A 10917-nucleotide genomic window follows, 5' to 3' on the forward strand; every position below is an offset into this window, starting at 1 on the left:
GTGAAGAATTTCTTCCATACATCTTCCTTACTTCTTCCTTAAACCTACTCTCTTTTAGTTTAAAACCATTACCCCTCTTGTCCTATCACTACAGTCCCTGATAAAGAGTCCCTCCCCATCTTTCCTGTAGGCCCCCTTCAGGTACTGGAAGGCTGCTATAAGGTCTCCCTGGAGCGTTCTCTTCTCTTCTCTTCTCCAGGCTGAACAACCCAACTCTCTCAGCCTGTCTTCACAGGGGAGATGCTCCAGCCCCTTGACCATTTTCATGGCCTCCTCTGGACTCGCTCCAACTGGTCCATGTCCTTCTTGTGCCGGGCACCCCAGAACTGGACTCAGGGCTCAACTGGAAATGGTTTCTGTCTCTTTCTGGATGTTTTCAGCCCTTTGCCTGCTGTTCCTCTGAGGTAACCTCAGCCAAGCTGCGCTCACCAAGGGGGCTCCAGCTACTGCAGGGATCCCCGTCCGTCCTTCAGCCCATGAGCTCCTGCACTCCTTTGATCCCTCCCTCCTGCAAAGGAGGCAAAACTCTGCAAAACCGTTACTTTTGTGTGCAGGTGTTACTGAAGGTCTTTTTAGACTTCCCAGCCAAACGTCTCTTTTCCCCTTCTCTTCCAGGCACCACTTTCCGGCCTTTTAGGCCGGTGGGTTTGGCCTTATGGTGCAAGAGGGTAAGCGCGCCAGCATGCTTTAGTTGCAACCCGCAAAACCACCGGGAATCCGCTACTTGCGTTCAGGATGCTGAAGTAGAAACTGTGTCTTATTTGTAGGGAACAACGTGTCACCAGCGACTGATAATTCACCAGCAGAGCCTGGGGGCATTTTCTGCCCGGACAGAAATAAAGCCGGGGGGCACCTTCCCCGCCCCGGCCCCGGCCTCGGCCTGGCCGCAGACCGGCCCGGCGCGGCGCCTCAGAGCGGCGGAAGGCGGGGCCGGATTGCGCGGGGGAACGGAAAGCTCCGGCCTGGGTTTCCCGGCGTCCCGGTGCCATCCGGGGGGAAGAGTTTAGGCGGCCGCAACCCCGGGAGGGATGAGGAAGGTGGAGGCGCGGTAGCTGCTTCTCCAGGTCGCTCCCTTCTTCGCCCCCGGTCCCCGCTTGCCGCCCTTCCCCTCGGCCGGCGGTCAGCGCCGCTGCGGCCTCCGCGGCGGCCCCGGGGCGCTGGGCCGGTGACGGCCGCGGCGCCGCCGGCCGCCAGTGCGGCGCGTCGGGGCAGAGCCCCTGCGGGCATCGCCGGTGCGGGTGCCGGGCTGTGCCGTGCCGTGCCCGGCCCGCCGGCCGGCGAGGGGTGGTGGCACTGCGGGCTGGGGGAGCCGCGGCGGGGGCGGGCGGGCGGCCGCGGGCCGGCCCGGCGGGGAGCCCGCTTTCCGCTGCGGGAAAGCCGCCGGCGGTTTTGTTTTGTGTGTCTGTTGGCGGTCTGGTGTCTGGAAGAGCGCCTCGCTAGTTGCTTTCAAGTTTGTGACTGGATTTAAGCGTGTCCTGCTGGGGGCTGCGGTGGGGTCGGTCTCGGGCCCCTTCAGCGGAACTTCGGCGTGTGCTTAAACCGCCCTGCTTCACCGTCACGTGTCTTTTGTTTTGCTTCGGAAAGTGTCTTGAAAAATACGTGGAAAACGGGAGCGTGAGAGGCGTCAGCTTTGAGGAGCCGTGATGCGTGACGTTGATTTCGATATAACTTGCCGGTGAAGGTTCCGTGCCTGGTGTAACGTGTTCCCCCGTCGCAGCAATCTAAACTTCTCCCTAGGGAGAGCTGGTGAGGGAATGCAGTGTGTTTGTCTCGGCGCTCAGGTTCCCTGTATCTGTTGCGTGCTATGTGTTTCATAAATCGGCAGCTAGATCTTCACTTGTCTGTTTTGTAGTTAATGTTACAGGAGGCACCTTATGTTTATTCACACGTTTATTATTGTGTCTGGGAAGCTATAAGCATTAGCTTATCTCAGGGATCTGAGGATACACTAATGATAATGCGGAAGAATCCTTCAGTGGTAAATTTGGAAATATAGTGAATTTTCAATTCTTAAGTGGCTTGTTTTGAATTATATTAATGAGTCATAGGAAAGCAAGCCAGAATATTTAGCTCGTATGAGGTCAACTATATGGGTGTGGGAATTTGAGAGATGTTTGTACAACCTTTTTTGGAGACCTCTGGTGTTGGAGGCAGAGCGATTTCCCCACACAACTTATTTGTATGCTTATTGAGGAAAAACTTTGCAACTGTAAGGACAATAATGTACTTGAATCCTCTCTATAATTTGAAGCCATTTGTAGTTACAACTATAAGTGGCTTGGGGAACAGCTTGCTTCCATTTTCTTTAAAGCTGGCTCTTATGTTTGGTTTTCTTTGGGGTTTTTTTGTTGTTCTTTTTAATCAGGTCTCCTCTTTTTTAACTTAAACATTCCCAGTTACTTCAATCTTTTCCTGTATATTATATATTTAAGCTCTGATCATTCTTGATCCTCTTCTCTGAATTCACTCTGAATTGCTTGAATCAATTTGAAGGGCAGTATTCAAAACTGGATAGAGTACTCTAGCTGAATTCTAAACAGTAGTGAGTAGTATGGAAGATTTATGTGCTAGCAAAGCTTTACTTCTGTTTACATATCCTGGTACGGATGGCACGCTGTTGGCATATTCAGCTTCTGTTCTAACTTAGACTCCAGGTCTTTTCTGCACAACTATAATCTAGTAAGTTGTTCCACTTCCAGTTGATTATTCTTGCCTAAATTGAAGATCTTGCATTTCTTCTTATTGAAGTGCCCTTCCCGTTTTGTTTTTTGTTGTTTTTTTTTAAAAAAACAACCCTTCTCTAATTAATGAAGACTGGATTAGAATTCAGAATTTTCTTCCATCATGTTTTCATTTTGTTGCAGCTTGCTGCCATCTGTAATATTAATAAACATAATCTTAATCATTAAATAATACTAGACTTAAGAGGGTCTTCTGTAGACTTTCAATGGCCTACGTTACTTCTTGATTTTATTTTTCTGCATGACCTTGAGCCAAGATGAAAAGTAGGGTCAATTTAATATTAAATTGGACCTATGCCACAAACTAAATCCTTATCACATAGGGAAGTACATTTTTCTGACTCTAATTAGGACATGCCTGTGTACTTCCAAAGCTGGCAGGAGACAATATTCCAAGCCTGTCTTTTGCTCTTTGATCTTTAGCAGCAGCATGTTTATTCCTTAGATGTGCAAGGCACAGAGCACCCTGAAATAGATGTGGAGAAGTCTGTCCTTAGTAAATAGGATTTGAAAATATATTTGGGCCACACAGTAATGCCTATCTTGGCTCCTTTCTCCTTCCCCTGCGTCCCCTAAGTTTACCTCATCTGAGCCTTTAGTCTTTCCCAGGGCAAGAAGACCACAGCAAGAAGCTCTACTGTGATTTTGACACCTTGTACTACAGAGCATTTTCCTCATTCACCAGATAGAATCTCTAAAAAATTTATAAGCTAAATGCAAAATCCCTTGTGTAATATGCCACAGCTGTCTCTTACTCTGGACGTTTTTTCTTTGCATGTCACTATACTGTTTGAGCACTTCCCTGATGCCTAAATTAGATCTGTATGACAGTATGTTAACTAAAATTCATCAGTCCTTACAGTTCTTTCTCAGGAGGTTTTCCTTCCCTGCTAATGGAGGCTGCCTTGAGCTGTACAGAACAACAACTGGGAGGAAAAGGGGGTCTCCTAAAGCTAAAGTGTTGTGTTTTCTTGCGTCTTCAAAACAAGACTGAAACCCAGTAGCTGTTAAAATTCTATGGGAAAAGAGACTAGGAAAGGAAAAGTTGACTTTCTCAACTGCTTCATAGCATTGATAAATCCTATCTTGAACTATTTCAGTGAGATTAGGTAATCTACCTCAATGTAGTGACAACTGCGTCTAAGGTGTACATCCAAATGTTATTTAATAAGGCCCATAATTATCTAGGAACATATCTGTTAGAGGTGGAACAATCCCAACAGATGACCAGGTTTCCTTCCACTAAGCTTAAGAAAACTCTTGATTCAGCAGACACTTTCAGTCTTTTGTGCGTGTGTCTTGAATCTCATCATAACTTGCTTTAAATTGCAGTAGGCTTTCATTCTTTGAAAAGACTCTGAATGGACTTTTCAGCTATTTCTGAATTTTTAAAAACTAGGGACACTAACTCTTTGTGAAGACAGGGCTTTTGGAGACACTGAATAAATGAATTTTTTATTCTGCTGGTACATAGAAAGAATGTACAACTTGTGAGTTGTAGTGTCAAAATACCACAAATTATAGTTAGTAGAAATGTCTTGTGTATCTCAAAGTTATTACAAGTCCTAACTATTATGCTGTTGCTTTAAAGTTTGCTCCCTCCATCCCTTTTCTTTTTTATAAAGGGATATAGGTAATACCATACCAGAGGTATTTTTATTCTGTTTTTTGTACTACTCTTGTGGACTGGAATACTTAATCTGTTTTAGATGCTGCAAGTTAGGAAGGATGTGACCAACTGAAATTAGTCCTGAGATGATTAAAAAGACCAATTTTTTTGTTCTTTTTTCTTTTTTTATTGGACCTAAAAGCAATATTTAGAAAAAGCAGAATTTTCCTAGTTTAAAAAAGAAAAAAAAAGAAGAGAGAAAGGAGACTTTGAATATATCAAGCTGTGGCAGAGAACACTTTTTAGTTATTTTACAGGTTCACAGGGGGAAGGATAATGAAAATAACTTTGTAGTAAAGAAAGGCTCAGCTGAGTGCAAAGAAGAGCTTCAAGAGAGGGCAATGCGTTGGAGCAGGAGCCCTGCTGAGGTTAAGGAACCTCCTTCAAGGGAAGTTGTTAAGACTGCTTTGGAGGCTGTCTAGACATAAGCTGGCCTCACAGTGGAAGGCTTGGACTAAATGGTTGCCTGAGGTGCTTTCTAGCTATTCCTATGAATATGTTAATAACTTCTTATGCACTCAGGTATTTGTGAAGTTATTGTTTCTTGTTTGTAAGTCATGCCTTAGCTGAGACACAGTAGCTTGCCCAAGTGTGTTCCATCTGTTGAAAATTCAAGGAAAATTAAAACTGACTATTTCATGATTTTGGTTTAGACTAAAACGTTAGTTATGATGAATTATGATAATGAACTTATATTTATCATGACTTATACGCATGGTTATACGGTGCATATGGCATATATGGTACACACATGGTTAGCTATCGCAACTCTGATATTCTAGCTCTGTGGTGAGATAGTGAACATAGCCTGTGTTCATCCTTGTTTTGGGGCTTATCCTTGTTCTGGTTGTAGTTTACGGTTAGTGTGTTGCTCTTGCTGAATGGTTCTGGTGTTTGTCGTTATGAGATAAAGCAAAAATGATTACACTACTGGATACAGTTGATAAGATGCAGAAATGTGATTAGTAACTTTAACAATACGTTGAAACTAAGTATTTTTACTTCTCACTAACACTGCATTCATTTAATTTTTATTTCTGAAGCCCAAGAATCCCTAGTTCTTCTCTTTTTCTCTCATCTTCATAAATATTGTATCTGGGAGTTAGAATTACTGCTGTAGGGGAGAAATTTATTACAATAAGTTCTTGTGGTTTTTTTTTAAGAATATGCTTTATTTGTAAATAACCCAAACTATCATAATGTAGCTGAACAGTATATTATTTGGAAGTATAGCTGCATTTACAGCACAGATGACTTAAACTTGTTTGTTTCTTCTGGAAAGTAGTCTAGGTTTTTTTTGTATCGTGCAACATAATGAGTGATTACTCCGTTACAAGGAAAGCATTTTAAGCTAAGTTATATCAAGAGTATTCTAATCTAGATGCTTTTGGTCTCTTATGTAGAAAACAAGAGACAAACTTAGGCAATTATGTATTAATATAGGCTAAAATAATACTCTCTCTCTTATTTTAGGGACCTGTGGGATTTAAGAATATCTCTCCTAAGAAAATTTGCTGCTTCTACAGCCTTCCATCTTAGTGTGCAATTGATGACTTCACTTGAAATGCCTATCTGAAGAAACTAACAGTAGGCAAAGTTTAATTGCTTTATAAAAATGTTAAAAGTTCAGCAGTGTGTAACAGCTGACAGGATACCCAAAAAAAAGCCATATATTTGTGACATTTGCTATAAACAGTTTGAAACTCCATCAAAATTAGCTAGGCATTATCTGATACATACTGGTCAAAAGCCATTTGAATGTCATGTATGCCATAAAACATTTAGGCAGCTGGTCCACCTGGAGAGGCATCAGTTAACCCATAATCTGCCTTTTAAGTGTGTTGTTTGTTACAGAAACTTCAAAAACTTAATCACTTTCTTAAAGCATCAGCAGCTTCATAATGAAAATTATCAGAATGATACCAAGCAAGCAGAAAACTCTCTGAATTCTGAGCAAGACAGAGTCACTTGTGGCATATTTCGATGTTCTATGTGCTGGAAATCTTTTACAACTGAAGAGAGGTGGATGCTGCATCAGTGTCTGAAGGCAGATAGCCTACATGGTGCCAGAAGGAGAAAGCAAAGTCATGCTTGTGAATCATGTAACAAGACATTTCCATCAAGATCTAAGCTAGAAAGACACTTCCTTATTCACACTGGCCAGAAACCTTTTAAGTGTTCTTCATGTGGTAAATCTTTCAGACAGTCAACACACTTGAAAATCCATCAGCTCACACACACAGAAGAAAGGCCTTTTCAGTGCTGCTTTTGTCAGAAGCGGTTTAAAATACAGAGCAAACTCATGAAGCACAAACAGCTCCATGCCAGAAATAAGACTTTACCCAATATTGTGTACAAAGCAAAGACTCTTAAATATCCCAGACCACACAACCTGTTGGAAGGAAAGAGGGATAGTTTTGAGAACGCTGCCACTTATGAGTCGCAGGAGAATGACCCATGTGATGTTCACTCGATTTATATTGTACCCTTTCAGTGCCCAGCTTGTGAGCAGTGTTTTGAAACGGAGCAGGTTCTAAATTTGCACAAATGTTGTTATCTGAGAGATGACAAAAGTTCAAAGAATGGTACAACAGCATGCAGCCATGCAGTCAGCGTGAAAAATAAGATCCTGATGAAGCTGAAGCATACTGGAGGAAAGGCAACAGATTTTTCTCTGACTGACAGAAAAAAACAAAAATCAGGTCACTTTAAAAGTCCTGACCTGCTTGCAGCTAGAGATCAGTGTTCTGATCAGCACGCTTCCACTAAACCTTTCAAGGATTGCCATAGCAAGCTTGACATGCACAAGGCACTTAGTAATCGGATGAAAAGAATGTTTACTGTGCCATTACGTTGGCAAGAGCACCTGCAACCTCATGACTTTGGAATTAATTTAAAAGGTATGCTTACTGGTGAAAGCACGTTAAACATCAGTGATTCACTGGATAATAAAGATGATGCTTTTTATGGTTCATCAGATGATGGTTTCTTTGACAATCCAGAAGTACTTCACTGTGCTTTTTCAGCTTCTGCTAAAAATACACATAACAGACACAAAGTGTGTAAATGTGACAGATGTGAAAAAATCTTTCCGTCTTCATCCAAACTTCAAAGACATTACCTTATACACACGGGACAGAAGCCCTTTGGCTGTAATGTTTGTGGGAAGACATTTAGACAGTCAGCTCACTTAAAAAGACATCAGCTCACCCATACTGAAAAGAGACCCTGTAAAAGCCCCGTTTGCCAGGTAGAATTTGAAAACCTGAACAAACTTTTCAATCATCAGGGAGATCACATTGAATTTAAGTCTTCTCAGCCTGTGGGTTATTCAGGTTATTCTCAAACACCTTCACAGGCATCTGGCTTTCAAGAATTTGAGCTGATTCAGTCAAACCAAGCAGCTGAAATCAAAGTTGAAATAGAGTCAGGGGACTTTGTTCTTGACACCAGCAGTAGAAACACACAGCCATATTTGTGTAGTAAATTGTTGGGAACAGAGCAAAGCTGTTACAGCTGTTGGCATGATTTTTCTGAATGTACTGAAAAAAGTGAAGTTGTTAACAAATTGTATCAATGCAGTATCTGCTTCAAAACTTTTAAATCGCCTTCTAAGCTTGAAAGACATTACCTAATGCATGCTGGACAGAAGCCGTTTGAATGTTTAGTTTGTGGTAAAAATTTCAGACAGGCCCCACATTTGAAAAGACATCACCTTATTCACTTCAAAGAGAGCTTAAAGCTGAGTACCACTGAGCAACAACCAGAGAATATATTGTTTTTATCAAAACTGGATAATGTCCTATGAAATTCTATATTAAAATTTTCGGTTGCGTAATTACTAAAAGGCTTATGTTACACCTAAGAATTGACCGAAGGGGATTATCTCTTTCTATTATGGAGATGACCTGAGGAGTTCATTTACTGTCTTCAGAGCTGTCTACTTGATATAATTTGTGATGAATGTGAGAAGATGTTTAAAACAAAACAAAAAAAGCAACAAAAAAGCCACTTCGCATTTTTTTCCTAAATTAATTTATAAATGCACATTCTTAACTGTATTAATAGTGTTGCAGCACTCTGTAGTGCTCCATGAATTGGATATTTTAAGTTATATGTTTTCCTATATAGTAATTTATGAAATTATGCTGTGCAATGATAACTATCAGAAAAGTAAAGATGAAAAGGTAATTTCCAGAATACATTAAAAATGGTCCCTTTACTTTCTTCTGGCTCCCTATACCTTGCAAATAACGGACACTTACTGTATTTATTTCATACTTTTTAAAAAAAGTAACTATTATTTTTAGATAAAAGGTGCAAAAAAGGAAGTAGAAAAAGGGGAAAAAGTTTAATGAGAAAAAATGTTGGTGTGGCATTATAGAACAGTTAATAGAAGAAATTTAACTGCTTTGTAATGGGTTTGGAGATCTATGGATGAGGAACTACATCTTTTCCCTTTTGATGATAAAATAAAAGTAGACATTGCTAAAATAGCAGGGTTTATAATCAATTAATCCATTTTACCACTTCATTATCTCTACTTCTTTGTATATCCCTTGCCTTTCCTAGCTTTTTTGGCCAATTCATACAATACTGAACTATTTTTCTGCAAGAAAAGAGGACAAGAAATTACCGTTAGCATTACAAACGGGCTTACTATCTGTTCCAGTCTCCTTTCCTTCTAGCGTACATATTGCACCAGTAAAAGAAATGTTCTCTAAGATGTGATAATAACTCAGATGAGCGGTTTTGTCGGGAAGTCATGTTCTCATTACATTAAATATAACAGACTGAAAATGACTTTTAGCTCAAATTAAGTAATTCCGATTTTGTATTAATAGAATCTGTAGTTGCACTTTCTGGTAAGTAGAGAGCTTTGCCCATTGTGCCTGTGGGGCTGGCAAAATGTGTAAGTGCAGTGGAGCTTTATTCGTTATGAGCAAGAATGAAGTTTGTTTCTTTTTTTTTCCTCTGAAGAAAATACCTTTTAGGATATTTTCCTTTGTTATACAACTTCTGAATAGTTGAAACCTGAAGTTTTTAATCCTATTTCTAAATTAACATACCTGTAAGATACATGGCATTCTTTCCACTATTTAAATAGATCCATATTTATTTAAGTAAAATGGTTTTGATATTTGGGGTTTTTTTAATTTTTGAAGTGATTTATTTAGGTTTTGCTGTGAGCTTTGCAGTATTTGGCATAAATGAAGGTGAAGGGACATGTTATTCTTTCCCATTTTCAGAGAGAATAAAACCAGGAAAGATACTCGGTCTGTAGTTACTATGATTTTTGTATGACAGACAAATTCAGTATGTTAATAATGACTATAGTTATATATTGAGATTTTTTTCTCCCTATGTGAACTGTTTCATATTGAAAGACAGAATACTGTATAAAATGTTTTGAAAGTGTATTGTAGAGCTCTTTTAAAATACTTGTAATAAACTATTTATATTGTATTATATTGTACTTCTATTGTATACTTTATGTGCAAACCAGAGTTTTGAAACTTTGTAACATTCAACGTGCAGAAAAGTTTAAGACTACATATCAAAATAACTAACTTTGTGTGTTAGAACAATAGGTTTTGTTTCAGATTTTTTTTGTTATAGAAATAAAATAGAAATATGTTTAAAGATAATAAGAGCTTTCTTAAGGAGTCACAGTCATTTTAAAAAATGCTATGTTTGAGAGTAATGTTTAGAGAACACTAACCTTGGTATGTTTTGAAAATACCAATTTGAGTAAAATGAAGGGAAGGTAATACAGAAAGCTACTTTTCAGGGATGAATAGACATACACGGGAAGTATTACTGTCTGATTAATTTGGAAACTAATGTAATCTTTGGGCTCTGGGGGATTTCAGAAGGACAGTAAGGGCCACTTTGTTTATCCAGCTCTCTACCCCTTTATGAAAAGTTTTGTGTCAATATAAATTCATGATTTTAGGGGGATTATAGCATAAACTAGCTAGAAAGGGGTAAAGCAGTTTCTAAGAGTCAGGAGAAAAAAAATCTTAAGGTTGAAATCCTGTCTCTTTTGAAGTTAACAGCAAAATTCTCCAAGTACCTTTGAGAATTTGAATTAGAATGGTTTTCCTAGTGTTAACAATAACACCTAGTGTTGTTCATTAGAATGTTAGTAATTTTCTGTAACACTTCAAGGCAAGTTCAAGCCATCAATCTTTGAAGTGTCTGGTGGCAGAGACATTGCCTGTGGTTTTGCTAGAATGAGCTGATGGCTAATAGTAATAATCTCATAATACTGAAGTTGTGGATTTTTTTTTTAAGACTATATGCAGAACAAAAGCATATTGTAAACAGGAAAACAGTGGGTCTTACTGTGTTAATACTGAGCTCCCCCCCCAAGGCAAACTTCTCAAACTGCGTGGATTCAGCTTTGAGGTAGTTCTATGTGGAATAAAAGAAGGGTCAAATATTTTAAAACAAGCAGGACAAGGTAGAAGGGGGTTATTTTAAAGACAAAGTATGCAATACTAA

The 10917-nt window shown here is 39.7% G+C and overlaps 1 protein-coding gene across 2 annotated transcripts; it reads left to right on the forward strand.

Moving 5' to 3' along the window:
* The first annotated feature begins 914 nt into the window (after positions 1 to 914).
* ZNF770 (zinc finger protein 770) lies at positions 915 to 9881 on the forward strand. Of its 2 annotated transcripts, none has more exons than XM_052782508.1 (2): positions 915 to 1064; positions 5884 to 9881. In XM_052782508.1, the coding sequence occupies exon 2, from the start codon at positions 6026 to 6028 to the stop codon at positions 8216 to 8218; it is 2193 nt and encodes a 730-aa protein (XP_052638468.1). In that variant the 5' UTR covers positions 915 to 1064; positions 5884 to 6025; the 3' UTR covers positions 8219 to 9881. The 2 variants fall into 2 exon arrangements, with proteins under 2 accessions (XP_052638468.1, XP_052638469.1); XM_052782509.1 differs by lacking the exon at positions 915 to 1064 and adding an exon at positions 1392 to 1746.
* Positions 9882 to 10917: the final 1036 nt, after the last annotated feature.

The sequence above is a fragment of the Harpia harpyja genome, chromosome 3 (assembly GCF_026419915.1).
Source record: "Harpia harpyja isolate bHarHar1 chromosome 3, bHarHar1 primary haplotype, whole genome shotgun sequence".
Lineage (NCBI taxonomy): Eukaryota > Metazoa > Chordata > Aves > Accipitriformes > Accipitridae > Harpia > Harpia harpyja.